Source organism: Schistocerca cancellata, chromosome 9, assembly GCF_023864275.1.
Source record: "Schistocerca cancellata isolate TAMUIC-IGC-003103 chromosome 9, iqSchCanc2.1, whole genome shotgun sequence".
Lineage (NCBI taxonomy): Eukaryota > Metazoa > Arthropoda > Insecta > Orthoptera > Acrididae > Schistocerca > Schistocerca cancellata.
This window is the reverse complement of record NC_064634.1, coordinates 309535360-309553832: the sequence shown is the minus strand read 5'-3', so window position 1 is coordinate 309553832 and position 18473 is coordinate 309535360. Positions and strand designations below refer to the sequence as shown.

General features: G+C 39.7%; 1 protein-coding gene across 1 annotated transcript in view; it reads left to right on the top strand.

Annotated features, from left to right (window-relative positions):
• The window catches only part of LOC126100944 (nucleoredoxin-like), a 265930-nt gene that overhangs the window by 236506 nt on the left and 10951 nt on the right, over nucleotides 1-18473 (top strand). The window contains exons 3-5 of the mRNA XM_049911606.1: nucleotides 6452-6650; nucleotides 16884-16974; nucleotides 17606-17727. Coding sequence (XP_049767563.1) covers nucleotides 6486-6650; nucleotides 16884-16974; nucleotides 17606-17727 — 378 coding nt within the window. The 5' untranslated portion in view covers nucleotides 6452-6485. The remainder of the gene's footprint in view (nucleotides 1-6451; nucleotides 6651-16883; nucleotides 16975-17605; nucleotides 17728-18473) is intronic.

The window sequence follows — 18473 nt, the reverse complement described above, 5'->3', positions numbered from 1 at the left end:
GACGACGACTCCATCGCTCACGCAAATCATGCCAACAACAAAAGATAGAAGACGGAAGCTTTCTGTAGTGCTAATGCTAAAGCGGAGAGGACGTGTAGTTCCTTTGATGGTTCACTGAAAGAGCGGCCGCCAACAGAACACTAGTGAATTTGAGCCGAACACGACTGAATACAGTTCGCACGCACTCATATACCGACCTTTTATGCTGCTGCCCGTTCGCTCCAACCAGGCGTAAGTGCACTAGTCTGCGCAGGGAGTCGTTTCGCAGACTACTGGCTTTCTTTGTTTTCTCACACAAAGTGCCAGTTATGTAAAGCAGCTGATCTTAGATTAGCTCAAAAATGAACTGGGAAATACACTCCTGGAAATTGAAATAAGAACACCGTGAATTCATTGTCCCAGGAAGGGGAAACTTTATTGACACATTCCTGGGGTCAGATACATCACATGATCACACTGACAGAACCACAGGCACTTAGACACAGGCAACAGAGCATGCACAATGTCGGCACTAGTACAGTGTATATCCACCTTTCGCAGCAATGCAGGCTGCTATTCTCCCATGGAGACGATCGTAGAGATGCTGGATGTAGTCCTGTGGAACGGCTTGCCATGCCATTTCCACCTGGCGCCTCAGTTGGACCAGCGTTCGTGCTGGACGTGCAGACCGCGTGAGACGACGCTTCATCCAGTCCCAAACATGCTCAATGGGGGACAGATCCGGAGATCTTGCTGGCCAGGGTAGTTGACTTACACCTTCTAGAGCACGTTGGGTGGCACGGGATACATGCGGACGTGCATTGTCCTGTTGGAACAGCAAGTTCCCTTGCCGGTCTAGGAATGGTAGAACGATGGGTTCGATGACGGTTTGGATGTACCGTGCACTATTCAGTGTCCCCTCGACGATCACCAGTGGTGTACGGCCAGTGTAGGAGATCGCTCCCCACACCATGATGCCGGGTGTTGGCCCTGTGTGCCTCGGTCGTATGCAGTCCTGATTGTGGCGCTCACCTGCACGGCGCCAAACACGCATACGACCATCATTGGCACCAAGGCAGAAGCGACTCTCATCGCTGAAGACGACACGTCTCCATTCGTCCCTCCATTCACGCCTGTCGCGACACCACTGGAGGCGGGCTGCACGATGTTGGGGCGTGAGCGGAAGACGGTCTAACGGTGTGCGGGACCGTAGCCCAGCTTCATGGAGACGGTTGCGAATGGTCCTCGCCGACACCCCAGGAGCAACAGTGTCCCTAATTTGCTGGGAAGTGGCGGTGCGGTCCCCTACGGCACTGCGTAGGATCCTACGGTCTTGGCGTGCATCCGTGCGTCGCTGCGGTCCGGTCCCAGGTCGACGGGCACGTGCACCTTCCGCCGACCACTGGCGACAACATCGATGTACTGTGGAGACCTCACGCCCCACGTGTTGAGCAATTCGGCGGTACGTCCACCCGGCCTCCCGCATGCCCACTATACGCCCTCGCTCAAAGTCCGTCAACTGCACATACGGTTCACGTCCACGCTGTCGCGGCATGCTACCAGTGTTAAAGACTGCGATGGAGCTCCGTATGCCACGGCAAACTAGCTGACACTGACGGCGGCGGTGCACAAATGCTGCGCAGCTAGCGCCATTCGACGGCCAACACCGCGGTTCCTGGTGTGTCCGCTGTGCCGTGCGTGTGATCATTGCTTGTACAGCCCTCTCGCAGTGTCCGGAGCAAGTATGGTGGGTCTGACACACCGGTGTCAATGTGTTCTTTTTTCCATTTCCAGGAGTGTATGTGTTACATGAATGTTAAGATTATCTCCTCTTGAGCAATGATTGACTTTAACTAACCAAAGTTTGCAGATCATGTACAATTTTAATTGCACTCATCAGTTCACAACTAGTGACGCCGCAAAAGAACAGATTTTGGGCAAATGCAAGTTGAAAAGCTACAAGTAATACAGAAGTTGTTATCATTAAGACGTTGCTAAAGTTCGTATTAGTTTTCTAAATCTATAACGTTAGGTTAAAGAGAATGTTGATGAATTAAGTAACGAGTGCAGATACTTATTCCCATAATAATCCTCGATGACTCGTAATGTGAAAAAGTAAGATAAGCAAATTATAACACTTTTCATTGAACAAAGAATAATATGAATTTCGGCGCAGCTAATAATGACTGAACGTCTCTTACGAAAATTCTCTCAAGGCTTGAATAGCTGTAACTACACAATTAGTATTCAATTTTTAACTACCAAACATGTGTTTAAGCTGCTGTGAGAACTGTACGCGCGCTGACGTAAGTCAATAAGCAGTCACATTTATTGGCCAATACGTAGCCTAAATGTAATTGTATGTAGGTGACAAGGCAAGCGTACACCATCTCCAAGAGGACCATGCCCAGTAAATCACTATGATGGGCAAAGTACCCATCAGGTTGACGGCAGCTCTACTTTAAGCAAACAATACGAATGTACAGCTCAGCTATTCTCTGTGTCGATAGTTTCTTAAGCGTTGAATAAACATGGCTTTAAACCAGAGAACTATCGAAACTATCGTCCGCACGGAAAGCAGCCAGTATGAGCATTTTCATTACGTTCAGCAAAATTCTGCAAACTCATCATGATGCCACAGTCGCCACCAGAGTGTACTCGCCTTCAAATTGTTCGCATTCAAGGCCAGTGCCAGGTTTCTTGGAGAAGTCTGAGAAATTTTTTGAACTTATTTGCCTCTTTGCATACAACAAGAAAGCTTAAATAATAAATACTGCATACATACGGTGTATGTGATAAATATCCGTGGTCAAAGAGCGAGAATAGTACTGATAGCTGATTTGGTGGTGTTTTTAAACATTCCTGATAATGTAGGTCAACCCTGAACCTCGTTCAGTTGATCCAAGTTTAATGTTATATATTACGCAATGAATTTGTGACCTGAGTTCATTTTCTGAACAAACCAGGAAACATTACTGTTTCATCCTCTTCAATTTCCTTGCAGTATTTTAAAGTCATCTCCTGCAACATCTATTTATTAAAGCGGTTTAAAGCACAACTGAAACAAAAACTCGAAAAAAATTGCTTTAAAGAGTGTTATTAAGTACAAAATATTTGAAGCATTTTAACAGAGCCGCCAGAATTGAGCATGTAGTGCACAAGTCTTGTAAACATTATGTCGTTGATTCGATTCTCACTAGTAGCGCCCTGTTTAAATTTTATATACATTATCAAATAAATTTAATTAAAAATTCTTAATCATTATTATTTATTAAAATAACATAATTAATTTTAAATGACTAATCACATGAAAAGAAACTAAAACTGATATGCAATGGCGAAATTCATTGTTATTAAATTAAAGAAATTGTTTATGTCAGTAATACCGTACTTTTGGATAATAGAAATAATATAGTATTTTATTTTCTGTTTGGTATTTCACATTTCTCAACCAGATTACTATGTATACTCGCATTTTCATGTGATTAGTAATTTAAACTAAAAAGACGCGATTTTTATAAAAAAATATATTTGTGATGACTCGCCAAGGTATAAATGGAGATCCACATATGTGGATCTCAAATCTCAGTTATCGTGAAAATGTACTAATCATTGCCACGTATTTTGTTTCCTCATTCACCAATAAACACATTTTATTCAGCAGAATGGATATTTTATTTGAGACAGTAAACTCTATCTGCTAATGCACACAGAAAATAGGATTATTAATGATAATATTTCTGAAATATATGATCTCCAATTTAGGTTTTTGTTGATGTTCCAAATCAATTTCATAAATGTAAGTAAATAATAATCACACAATAATTTGTGGCAAGTAATAATTTGCTACTGCTGGTAAATAATTCTTTATGGTACATTTTATGATAAGCCTCAAAATAGTTATTTTTCACAGTACATAAATACATTTCACATTTGATCACATGTCTCGTTATCTTTGAATTGCAGCCATTTTGCAATTTGAGGCATTTCTTACCTCAACGAATTTTGGTAGTTTGCCGACACCAACTTCTGAAACTGGTTGCAACACAACTCTACCTGGCTTTTTATTCATATATTCTGCAGCATGTACATCTGCACTGTCAGAGAAACTGACTGTACAAGGACATCCGCTTCTCCTGACTAGTGGCACAACCTCTTAATATTCTTATTGCTCACGTGTCAGTTTCATCGACCTTAGCAGGACAATCTTTAGTCAAAAATGAGAATTCCTATCCTTCCTAAGCAGATAATTCCGCAGTGCTGTCATTAAGAAGAGTTTCTAATTGCTCGTCAGAGTGTAGAAATAACAGCTATTTCAATACTCTACTATCGAGGACCAAATTGAAATTAACAAATAAGCATTATGACCTTAGACCTTGAGAACATGGCTTATTTTGTAGTAACGAACAAAATTACATAGATCAGAACTAATTCTCAACAACATGAATAGTTTCGAATGTTGTGTAAAAAACGCAGATTCTCAGTCTAATATGTACGTATAATAATTATTTAGGTACCATTTCCATTTGCAGACGAAACCATTTTCTGCGTACAAACAGCTGTAAAGTAACACACCAATTATTCTTTAAAAGGTAATGTGCCCTGGTTTTGCAACTAAGAACTAGAAAGTCCACACTGGCAGACCGTCGTTATATAGCCGAAAAAATGCGCCAGTTTGCGGAGAAAAAATATTAATTTCCAGCTGTTATTGTCCAAGTTTCGCTGCCACGAAGTACCGACGCTGTTGCCATTGTTTTGTAAAACTTTATTAGGGATTTCTTTTTCACCTTTTCATTCGCCTCATTAAAGAATTTCTCACTTTTTTGTACCTCATTTTTGTTTGTGAAGGGCATGGTATTTCCCAGGAAGTTGAATTCATTCAGTCTTTTGTTGGGGTTGACATCGTCGTACTGCTTCATGATATCGATACCGGGGCACTGGCCTTCAAATCCTGAAAGTACACTACTGGCCATTAAAATTGCTACACCAAGAAGAAACGCAGATGATAAACGGGTATTCATTGGACAAATATATTATACTAGAACTGACATGTGATTACATTTTCACGCAATTTGGGTGCGTTGGTCCTGAGAAATCAGTACCCAGAACAACCACCTCTGGCCGTAATGAAGGCCTTGATACGGCTGGGCTTTGAATCAAACAGAGCCTGGATGGCTTGCACAGGTACATCTGCCCATGCAGCTTCAACACGATGCCACAGTTCATCAAGAGTAGTAACTGGCGTATTCTGAGGAGCCAGTTGCTCGGCCACCATTGACCAGACGTTTTCAATTGGTGAGAGCTCTGGAGAATGTGCTGGCCAGGGTAGCAGTCGGACATTTTCTGTATCCAAAAAGGCCCCGTACAAGACCTGCAACATGCGGTCGTGCATTATCCTGCTTAAATGTAGGGTTTCGCAGAGATAGAATGAAAGGTAGAGCCACGGGTCGTATCAAATCTGAAATGTAACGCCAACTGTTGAAAGTGCCGTCAATGCGAACAAGAGGTGACCGAGACGTGTAACCAATGGCACCCCATACCATCACGCCGGGTGACGAATACGCGCTTGCAATGTGCGTTCACCGCGATGTCGCCGAACACGGATACGACCATCGTGGTGTAGTAAACAGAACCTGGATTCATCCGAAAAAATGACGTTTTGCCATTCGTGTACCCAGGTTCGTCGTCGAATACACCATCGTAGTCGCTCCTGTCTGTGATGCACCATCAAGGGTAACCGCAGCCATGGTCTCCGAGCTGATAGTCCATGCTGCTGCAAAGGTCGTCGAACTGTTCGTGGATATGGTTGTCGTCTTGCAAACGTCCCCATCTGTTGGCTCTGGGATCCGTTACAGCCATCCGGATATGATGCCTGTCATCTCGACTGCTTGTGATACGAGGCCGTTGGGGTCCAGCGCGGCGTTCCGTATTACCCTCATGAACCCACCGATTCCATATTCTGGTAACAGTCATTGGATCTCTACCAACTCGAGCAGCAATGTCGCGATACGATAAACCGCAATCGCGATAGGCTATAATCCGACCATTATCAAAGTCGGAAACGTGATGGCACGCATTTCTCCTCCTTACACCAGGCTTCACAACAATGTTTCACCAGGCAACGCCGGTCAACTGCCGTTTTTGTATGAGAAATCGGTTGGAAACTTTCCTCGTGTCAGCACGTTGTAGGTGTCGCCACCGGCGCCAACCTTGTGTGAATGCTCTGAAAAGCTAATCATTTGCATATCACAGCATCTTCTTCCTGTCGGTTAAATTTCGCGTCTGTAGCACGTCATCTTCGTGGTGTAGCAATTTTAATGACCAGTTGTGTATGAAGATAACCGAGAAGGTCAAGTCCCGTAAGGTCGCCTAGTGAGACGAAAATTGATCTCCAGTCAGCGACGTTTATGAGAGCGCTTCTCGTGCTGACCGCTGGTGACGGACGCTCAGGCTCGCCCTGGCTGCCTTACAGGAGCGCCGAGAGCTTCGAGTCGTACCTGTCGACGATGCCGTGGCTGGCGGTGGCCTACGAGGAGGCGGAGACGCGTCGCGAGCTGGCGGCGCTGCTGCGCGTCCAGGGCATCCCGGCGCTGGTGCTGCTGCACGCCGCCGACGGCAGCGTCATCACCGACGACGGCCGCGCGCTCGTCAACGACGACCCGGACGGGCTGGTAAGTGACCTTGCAAGCGAGACGTCGCACGCTGTATCGAAGACGGAAAGAGCTGCCAACCAACTTTCATTATCGTTCGGTTCACAACATGCGAGACGAACATGACGTTAAAAACAATAACGTTTACCACATATGGGGAGAACTGGACGTCACGGTTTTTTTTTTTTTCAACTGCAGGATACGTTAACCTAGATGTTTACGTTGTTTATAAATACGTAAAGCTCTGCATTCATGTGGACTGGCCAGTGAATAAGGGAGAAATTAAAGTGTTGGCAAGAACTAACTGTGAAACTTATAGAACACACCAAGCATGGTGGCGCAGTGGTTAGCATACTGGACTCGCATTCGGGAGGACGATGGTTCAATCTCGCATTTGGCCATCCTGATTTAGGTTTTGCGTGGTTTCCCTAAATTGCTCCGGCAAAATGCCGGGATGGTCCCTTTGAAAGGGCACGGCCGACTTCCTTCCCTAGTCTGATGAGACCGATAACCTCGCTGTTTGGTCCCTTTGCCCCAACAACCCAACTTGTAGAAAAAGATGTACCATTTTTTGTAATATGCCTTTATAAGCCACAAAAGTGAGACGACTTACACAGATTTACAAGGGGGGGGGGGGGGGGGAAGAAAATGACTACTTTCACGAGTTGCTTCATAATTAGAAATGATGGGTAGTAGTGGTGGTGGTGGTGGTGGTGGTAGTAGAAGTAGTAGTAGCAACAGCTTTATTCATCTGTAGATCTCTTTTTACAATGCTATAGGACATGTCAAAGAATTTACAAGTTTAGACCAATTTAAAATAAACAAATTCGTATACAGACTTCTAGTTAGAGCCACTCATTAGATTTACTCCTGGTATAGAAAACTTCTTTTACAAATAACTTATTAAATAATGTAATGCCACACTGTTCACTCATATCTCACTATCAGTCACTGCACACACACACACACACACACACACACACACACACACACACACAGGCGATTCCTGCGCTATTTTCCTTACTGCAACTTTCCATTTGCTGTCCTGAGAAACTGAGTCGGTATCCCTCTATAATGAATGAGATGTTGAGCTCAGAAAGAGGAAGAGGTGTTAGTATTATGTTATGCACAGCTTTGAAGTAAGTTTTTTCTAGAAAAGGAAAAAAGGTTGGTTGGTTGGTTCGGGGAAGGAGACCAGACAGCGTGGTCATCGGTCTCATCGGATTAGGGAAGGAAGTCGGCCGTGCCTTTTCAGAGGAACCATCCCGGCATTTGCCTGGAGTGATTTAGGGAAATCACGGAAAACCTAAATCAGGATGGCCGAACGCGGGATTGAACCGTCGTCCTTCCGAATGCGAGTCCAGTGTAAAAAAAAAAAAAAAAAAAAAAAAAAAAAACATATTGTGAAGGTGTTATGTGGACTGTTGGATGTTTTATAATCATTATGATTATTTATTTGTATGATCTTTTTTTTTTACCAAGCCCCTACTCTTTAATCTAAGTATTCCCTCAATGTGTAAAATGTATTGCATTTTAAGTAGGCCTAAGTGTAATTTTGCAGTTTCTTTAATCTTTTTTGGTAATTTATTGTAAAGTTTTATTCCTTGGTAGAAAACGCTGTTTTGAGTTTTATGTTTATTTTCTCTTGGTAAACGTAAGTTGAGTCTAGCTCTTGTTCCATGGTCATGGACAGAGCTGTTTGTGAGTAATTACCATTGTTATTTTTGATGTGTACAACTGACTGGTAAATGTATTCACACAGACCAGTTAAAATCCCCAGTGTTTTGAACAGATCTTTACAATGAATACTATTTTTGGTTATTATTCTTATGGCTCTTTTCTGGAGATTGAAAACTGTGTTCATATTTTGCCCATTTTTCCCCAAAAAAGGCTGCCATAGCTAAGAATTGAATGTACATATGAACAGTATGTAACTAAAAGACACTGCATGGTACGGATTCTAAGGGCTTAACATGCTGATGACATTCTGTTTGCAAGTACCTTTGTGTATTCACACCACTTCAACTGAGAATCAATATTCATTCCTAGAAATTTTGCATTCGTTACACAATCTATAGAGGTGCCATCTACATTTAATTTAACATTGTCATTTTCCCTCTTCAAACTGAAATTCATGGCATTAGTTTTATTTATGTTTAATGTCACTTTATTGCTTATTGACCAATCGTAAACTTCCTTGAGAGCTTCATTTGCTTTCTCTGCAAGGAGTTCTCTTGTTTCTTCAGTGACTATAATATTGCTTTCATCATCGAAGACAATTTTTTCACCATGAGTAACCCTACTGGGAAAGTCGTTGATGTGTATTAGGAATAGTATTTGTCCTAATATGCTATCTTGCAGAACTCCCATATTAATGTATTTTGGTTCTGATAAGTGTTTTACTAGATCTATTTGAAGTATGTGTTATCCCTACTTTTTGTACCCTATCTGCTACTTATGTTCGAAACCAGCCATTACCTACCCGTCTTATCCCTAATACTTCTCATTTATTTTATAGAATCTTGTGGTCGACTGTGTCAAAGACCTTAAAAAGATCGAAAAATATGCCTGTAACACACTAATGTTTCTCCAGAGCATCACACACAACTTTTGTGAATTCTATTATGGCTGACTCCGTCTTTTTGCCACCTTGGAAACCAGACTGTGATTTTCTTAAAAGATTGTATTTATTCAAGTAAGTCATTAATCTGTCTTTTGTAATTGCTTCTATTATTTTTGAGAATGGTGACTGCAGGGAAATGGTCCGGTAATTTTCTGTGTCTTCTGCATTACGTTTCTTAAGCAAAGGTACAACTCTTGCCTGTTTTAACTGCTCTGGAAATGTCCCTGATTGTGAAGGATTCATTTATTATGATTAGTCATTCTAGCAGACAAATGAAAGCAGCAGCTTACTTATATTATGTCCAATGAATGACAGCTCTTTCAAAAATTAAAGGATCTCTTGAAAACAATTGGTAAAATCTCTTGTGCCAAAATTATGAAAAATGCCACGATTTAGGTTCATGATGTTCTTTAATTGAAGAAATTTTTGTTTGGCAAAGGAGCATGCTAAATGGAACAACTACAGATATCTTCAATCAGTGGTAATACTCAGAAAATCAACATCCAAATTCTCACAAACAGTATGATTACATAACATTATTAACAAGCTAACTGCTGCACCATTCAGAGACCTCTTCAATATAATATTAACAAACATTTAGGTTCTGCCAGTCAACTTTTTGTAGTTGCAGCTATTCAACATTTTAGTTTACTTGTTATACATTGAAATGTATTATCTTGAATCCTTCTTAATACAACAGTTCCATTTCATTAATTTCCAAGTCATGTTTTGGTAAGCACAGCACATCTCTTTGATATTCCACATTCCCTTCCATTTCAAACGAATATATTAAATGAATATGCTACTTTTGATCTGCTTGTAGCTCTTTCAGTAGCACCTGTATTTACTCTGCAGGTCTGGCTTTCACAAGAACTGGTCATAAAATATGTGTAGTGAAAACATTGAGATTGATTGGATGCTGCTTTTGGTCACACTGAATTATTCTGGAAATTGCCCATTAAGGAAACCTCTTATCAGAAGTCTTCCGATGCAGACTCTTTCATGTATGATGTGACTGAGTTAGAGTCAATGCATCAGCCACACCCATATACAAATGCCAGTCTCCAGTCACTCTCCAGCTCCAACAGTTAAGAAGTATTACATTATGCTTCATGTATTTTCATAATACTGTGAAGAGCAATTTCAAATTTACCTCATATCCTGAATTGTGTTTTAGTGTAAACAATTTCCAGCTATTGTTACACTACCTTTTTGAGTTATATTTCCCACCAAAAAGCCTAACCCACAGATAGAAAAGCTGAGGTCTGAGCTCGGCTTAAAAATACTAGTTACTTGCAGATTAACTGGGTTCATTCAGCTTACTAATTAGCAGTAATACTTATTACAAATTCTTTTAACACTTTAATTTACCTTATCCCTGCACTGCCAGACTACTTATTAAGTTGTGGGTTTCTCTGAATACTCTTGTTTATAATAAAACTACTGACACTGTAGCAGCAAAAAGATCAATTAATCGAGTGTGACTGGTGAAGTACACTCCTGTACGCACAGACTATCTTTGTGCTGTTCTTGCTTGGTTTTTTGAGTGTTGTATCGTGTTTTTTTGTCTTTGAGAAATAAAAGTGGTTTTTAGTGCATCTGAAATTAGTGTGGGTAGGTGATGTTATCCCTATAATCCTTTTCTTGTGCTATGTACAAATCACATCAAATTTTCGAGATTAGCTTCTTTTCTTCCAGTACTCTGTAGCACTGCCAAAAATTACCCCTCGTTACTCAGATCTCCTGCTCACTAGGCAGATGCACTAACCACTATGCCTCCCGGGGCATAGACGCTTTGCACAACTACATATGCTACCCTAGCATGTCTCCCTCCTAATTCCAAATTCCCATTCACACCTCAGCCCACTTGGTATTCCTCCTCAACTTCAACAGCACTGCTCTCCAACTGAATTGGACTAGCAGCTCACCACTGATTGAAAAGGGGGTCCTGGCTGAAACCCAGGTACAGGTGCTTTAATGAAATGAAACTATAAGATGCTAGTCCAACACACCTGGAGAGCCTCTACAACACTGTTTGAGTTTAGGGGGAACACCAAGTGGGGTGAGGCATGAATGGGGAATTTGGACTGAGGAGGGAGGCTTGCTTGTGTAGTCAGTGCATATACCTAGTGTGCAGGAGGCTCGAATTTGAATCCAGGCCTTGGGACAAAGTTCCATTTGCCACTTTAGTCTGCGTATGTACATTATTTATAAAAGGCAATTAAAATTATTTATAAAAGATAATGTCAATATTACTTTAATGGGGAAGTTGTCTGCATTAAATAATTTTATTTATAAATGCTACTTAACAAATTATTATGTTTACTACAACAGAAATGAAGGTTAATCCATAACCAGTACCTTTAATCAAATTTGCATTTGAAATAACATTTTAAATCACATTTACTGATCTGAATATAAGGGAGCAAGACCCAAGAGAACTCAAAATTCTGTATGCTTTTCACATTCTTCAGAAAAGTGGGCTTAAGCTGTAATAAAAGCAAATTTGTTAATATGCCACATGAGAGATTAAATATAATTTTTGTCCAACTCAATCACACTTGCTTAGTTTTTGTAGCTTTTTCATTTTTTTTTTTTGTGATGATCCTTCTTTGAAAAAAGATTAAAGTATGAACTTTGCAGAGACTCAAATTTTGTAATGGAAATTTTCTTATGATGAAGAGAAATTGATTGTATATTCATGACTGAACCTCTGGCCGGATTCCTATTCAAACTGTCCCTTTTGTCCAGGAGGAAGGTCCTTGGAACATGACTCTATAAAAATCAGACATGGAGATAAAATATTGTATAAACAATACTAGCAACACTTTCATAAAAGTCACAAAAATTCTCATTAGTACTGACCTAAATCTAAACCTCAGAGTTCAATTTGTAAGATGTGATACCTGACCTGCACTTCTATATGGCTCTGATGAATGGACACTAAATACACCAATAGCAAAGAATGAACGGGCATAGGCAGAGGGTGCACACTGACAACACACAATATCCTGTTGCACAGCATGCACTACAACATGACAGTCATAACCTTGGTGCTTGTTTCTCCGCACGTGCAATCTGGATTCTTTCCCCAGACACCAGTTTCTCAGAACTCAGCATGTGGGGAACTGGCACTACAACATGTCCTTGGTTATCGCTACCCACCTGGCCTAAATTTATGTTAATTTCTTTGGTTTCAGCATTTCTTCACAGTAGCTATTCTTTTCTTAACTCCATTCTAGCTTTCTACCTCTTTCATTTTCTGACCTGTCTATTTTTTGCCATCCCCCTCCCACCCCTATCACATACAATGCCCTTAGCTTTTCACTCTTATTAACTTGTGCATGATGTTTTAGCAGTACTCTCTGCTTTGCACATTACCTTATCCTCCACCTTTAAGATTTTAGGTTTTCAAATCTCACCCAGTGCTGTCCCCAACAATTAATCTTTCCTTCTTATCCTGTCTGGTAAGACTCTCCTGACCCAGTGTTCTGGTGACTTTTCCGAACTCTACCCCTTTTCCTAAACCTCCCTTCATGCCTCTTCCTTCCTCTTCAACCCTTCTGCCAGGAGGAGGAGCCACTGTCTCCAAAAGGTTGCATATGTAATACCTTCTTATGTGTGTTCACATGCTTCCGCTTGGTGAGTAGATTTTTTATCTATCCAATTACATTATGTTTTCAAAAATTGATTTTTTTCCAAAAAGCATTCAAATGGTACTTTTTGAAACATGAATTTGTTAACACCACCACCTAAAAGATTAATATTACTGCTTTTATTTGAAGTAATCATTCTGACATCTTTCTTACTTCTTTTTGTTGGAGCTTCAAGTTTTTCAGTCCAAAATTGGGTTTTTGTCCAGTGCTTCCTTGCTTCTCTGCCATAATTCATTGAGAATACATTTACAGACACAGATTAGGAAATGTTTCATATTCCTGATATTCTCCAGAATCACGTATGTTGTCATATTCATTTGTCAGGCCCTGCTTGATCGGGTTTGCCTTAACTGGTGCCACACCAATTCTGATGCTGTGGAGGCTCCTCCAAATCTTCCATTTCATGTTCTCACCAGTAGTCATATACTGTAGTGGAGGGTAATCATTTGGAGTTTCAGTAAGTTCTTTGTTCGAGAATCTCTTGAGGGATTTGTGTCTTTCAAGTCCAGAGGAAATGCCAAATAAGGTATGGCATTTAGCATATGTGTGCTTCAGCTTCTCACGAATTGGGTCTGTGAACTCAGCTATGCATAGTTTATTAGTAGACGCTTTTCACTTAAGCTTTAAGTTGGCCTGTTTGATATGTACAGATATGGTCCACAGTGGGCAAGCATATTCTGCTATGCAGAAGCATAGTGCCTGATATTGGTTCTCAGCAGCTTTGGTGTAATTTCCTGTTTGCTGTTAGCCAATTTTTTCAGTATATTTCTTGCTGCGACTTTATGACAGGTCTTCTCACAGTGATGTTTGTATGTTGAAGACCAGTATAGTATGACACCAGAGTATGATGGTTTATGTGTGTGTTCTAGCTTGATGCCATTCCAGCTTACATTCAGCTCTCGGTTTTCTTTTATTTGCAACTAAAGTACTTACGTTAAGGCAAAGCAAAAATAGATTATCTATAGTAGTAACTTCTGTAAGGTTTGGAAGGTAGGAAAGGAGTACTGGTGTAAGTAAAGCAGTGAGGAATGATCGTGAATCTTTCCTGGAGAGCTCAGTCAATAATACAGACTATGAAGAAGCTCACCGAGATCTGGCAGAACAGAGCGATAACCAACAGTACAACAATCCAGCTTTTTGAAGTACTTGTGTTTTCCATCTTCTTTTATGACTGTGAAACATGGGCACTCAAGGCCGGAATAAGCAGCATATGGATGCATTTAAGCTTTGGTGCAGCCTCAGGATGCTGTGCATAAAATTAACTGAAAGAAGAACTAATACATCTGTTACTGAGCAACTTAATTTCTCCAGCCATCCTTCTCCTCATGTCAACCAAAAAATTCACCAGTTCTTTATCCATATTGTTAGAAAAGAGGGAGAAAATCCAGGAGAAATAAACACGGGAGGAAATATCAAGAGCACAAAACCACGAGGGAGAGCAGCGAACAGGAGTATAGACCAAATCAAGTCAGCAGTCTATCAGCAGGTGCTAAGAGAAGCAGGTAACCATCCGGCAGCAGACGCTCAGTTCATGGGGTCACAGTGTTCAGCAATAAAAACTATGACTTGTGTGATGATGTAGTAGTTCATGTTATGTATGGTTTTCAATTAAATCAATTCACAACACACATTATTGTAATATTTTATCTACTTCCAGGATACTCAAAATAAATAAATGAATGAATGAATGCAATCACAGTTTTTTTATAAGAGGCTTGATATGTGGATAATGGGGTGATGCTAGAGAGTTGCATTGAATGTAATCTTTTAAAATTCCTCAGAAACCAGTCAATCCTTTCAGTTGTTGGACACTATATATTTTATATAATTAGACTATCAATGGTCTTGGTTAACCTTCCATGACTTTTAGTTTCATAATATGAGATCCTGAATGATGTCTACTAAATGTAAATTTCATACACATCCACTGTAAACTATGGTCATTCAGTTTCTGAGGACATGTTTGAGCAGTAAGTGTGTGATGTTCTAGTTGAGACGTAAGACAATTGAACAGTCACAGATAGTTTTGTTCTGTTTAACCCTTAACCCAAAAATTTGTCTTTAGAGTCCATCGTCCATTTTAAAGATCACGTGTAGTAGCACTGCAAAACATTCAATCTCTCTTTCTCAGTATCTTCAGCTTATTACCTGCTGTGTGGAAAGCATCATTCAACAGACAGTATGACTTTGCCAGTCTAACAATAAAGTACTGTATATTATTTAGAGCTGATGCACAAAGTGCCTGGAACACCGCATGTTTCGCTTTATATGTAATAATTAGGTATTTCCAACAGACCACAGATTTATAATTACTATATATTTTGCTCTCCAACTGCTTTTTTGGATTTTTTATTTTACAGCATTTTATTATAATTGTGAATTTATGTTATTTTTTGGCTATAGCATAGAGAAACTTTTGAAATGTAAGAGGAGGAAGATGTCTGCAGCAAATCCAAATTTTTAAGTTAGGTACAAGAACTGATGTGTGATATAGATGACGAGATAAATGAGAACGACCATGATATTTTTTAGGATTCTGATGCTGGTACCAACTTTGTGGTAGCTGACAGTTGCTATGAAATAGATAGTGATATTAGAGAGAAAAATACTTTATTGGAAGAAGAGCCTGATGTAATCTGTACCCAGTGCGTTTTTCCGGGGGAACTCTGGGGGATGCGTACCCCTAAACTTTTTCCTCGACAAAGAAATTTTTTTACGATGTTGAGAATTTGGAAGAGTGCGAAAGATTTATTTCACGGACGTAAATTTTTTATTTCATCTCTTCGTGTTGGTAACTGCAATACGAACGATACCAGTGCAGTTTTTGGTGGGAAAATTGATGTCATTGACTGTTTCAAGCATTTCGAAGCTGCGGCAACCATTCTCGACAACTGAATCACTGGCAGCCAGTTCGACAAGCATGTAGTTAGTGCCTTCACCCACTAATAGTGGGTGATGAAAGTGCTAAACAGATATGCGTACGCTCAAATCGCATACTTCATTTGAGATGATGTAAACTGAAGTGTTGGATACCACTTTCTCTTGTATGTTTGTGTGTTTCGTGGTACCGCCTGGTTCATTTGAGCTGTAAAGTCAACTGAAGAGTCCAATACCATTTTTTTTGTAGTTCAACATGTTGATGATGTCATGGCTAAAAGCAGATGGGTGGTATCCTATGCTTCAGTTATAACTAATTTTCACTGCATTATATCCCATGTCGGAGTACCATCAAACTTTTTTTTAGAAAAAAAATGATTTCAAATGATTTCAAGGGGGGATGTTCTGGGCCTGTTAGTGCAAAAAAAAAAAAAAAAAAAAAAAAAGCATTGCATTTTGAAAAAAGGAATATTTGGACTAAGAGCCAAGATTTGAATTTTGGGGCAAAAGCCCACTAAATCTCAAATATTTGTAGGATTTATTTGATTATGAAATTTTAGAGGCATACCAAGTGACAGAATGGAAAAGAGGTAAAAGTGTATAAAATGATCTGGGTCCACTAAAAGAAAATGGCACATGCACCAAATTTTATCAACTAATTTACCTGAAGTACTGTACAAAGATATGCTTTGACTATGCAAAAGTCGTGTGATTTAATATTTTCACTTAGTTTGATTATTAATTTCATTTACATTTTCTGTTATTTTTCATTTATATTTGTGACTGCTGTAACAATATTAGCAAATTTTTGAAGACTGATAATAAATGACAGCACACATGTATGATATTTGGTTCATTTTAGATAATGTAATCATCAAAGTCCTTATACATGCTGAATAATATTAAATTTACTTTCAGTATGAATTAGCTGACTATTTACTTAATTTCTGGCAGCTAATGTGAAGTACTGTGATAAAAAACATTACAAAGTTTGGTGGACCACATGTTTCTAGTTATGCACATTTGAGAGATGTTTAGGGTTAAGGGTGAAGAAAATAGAGGAAGAGAAGCTAACTGCACAGTATGACAATGTTTCAGGAATTCCCATGGCAACCAAAGTTGGTGAACATCTTGACAGAGAGGTATGCTGCAAGAATACATGACCATCCAGCTATTATCCTATTTGTTGGTGAGTATTCTGTCTGCATTGTTCTCATGTAATATGTGTGTATAAAGCAATGTTAATGTGGTACTCTTGTGAGCAAAAGTAGGGACATAGAGCAAAAACACAATGTACAAGTTAATCTATATATTTAAGTAAAAAGAAAAGGTTATAGCAATGTAAAGTAACCATTTTACAATTTTAAGAAAGATTTCCTTTCTACAACATTCATACCCCTTCCCCTATCCCCTCCTTGTCCCAACAAAAATGTCTGAACTTTTAAGTCAACATTTGTTTTGAGTGATTGTTGTACAATGAGCAACACAAGTTTTGCATAACTGATTGATTATAACATTTGATCAATCATCTGGTATGAAAGTGTGTCACTTACAAATTCATACCCATTTGGAATAAAATTTGTAAGTGTTACTACCAGTTACATCAACAGTTTCAGAAGAGTGTATGTTTAGTAACACCAAGTCATATCTAATTTTCACTATCGCCATATTATATGATAGCTTTTTGCCTGCATGTATATTGCAATAGTATACTCTGTTTTAGTATTATTACTTACTATGAAACAAAGCAAATAAAGATGGGTAATAATGAATGATAAAAGTAACAGGACAAAAAGCTAAATGATGATTTCTTTTTACAGAGGGGGAAGAAAGTGAAATGGAGTTTGCCGAAGCTGTTCTGTTGCCTGCAGCTGAGGAATATGATGCAGAGCACCGGCTTGATGACACTGAAGATAGACTCCAGTTTTTCATTGGTTGTGATGTAAGTCTCCTTTAAGCTTACTAATTATAATGAACACTCACTACCAATTGCTTGAAATGGTCCCTAGTGGAGATAAAATAACTCAGCAGAAGTATGCATAATCTGACACGAGTTGTAGGTACAAAGACTGTGCATAAATACTGAAATCAGCATGCTCAGTATGCATTATTTGTTCAATAATTGCTGAGACTGAGGTAGTTTAAAAAGGAATCTGTTGCAAATATGTACACAGTGGGATAATATTCTTCAGAATATGACTTATGTAGCAATACAACACTGCAGGTACTTTCTTCAGTCTTCATACACCCCCCCTGGAAGTTGGCAGCAAACCAGATACCACACTGAAGTTGGCTGGACTGCCCCAATCATCATAACAAAATGTCTTTGAGGCCTCTTGTAAGCCAAAAACATCGTATCAATCATCTGTGTTTAGTTTAATGTACCACTTTATTGCAAAAAGCTGATTGATGGTTCACTCTCAGCACTTATACTTCAGGTACACTGTTCACACATCTACGACTTGAAGGCAACTGAGCCAGTTCTTCTATCTAACATAACAGCCTGTCCATAGAGACTGCCTCTGCACCCCTTCCTGATAAGAGGGATGGATGGATGGTGTTATAGGGACCAAACTATGAGGTCATCAGTCACTTAATCCTTTGTGTGTCAAGCCAGGAATAGTCCCCAGAGAGAAAGTACACAAAAGACAAATCACAATGGTTTCAACTGTATCCAAGAACCAAGAA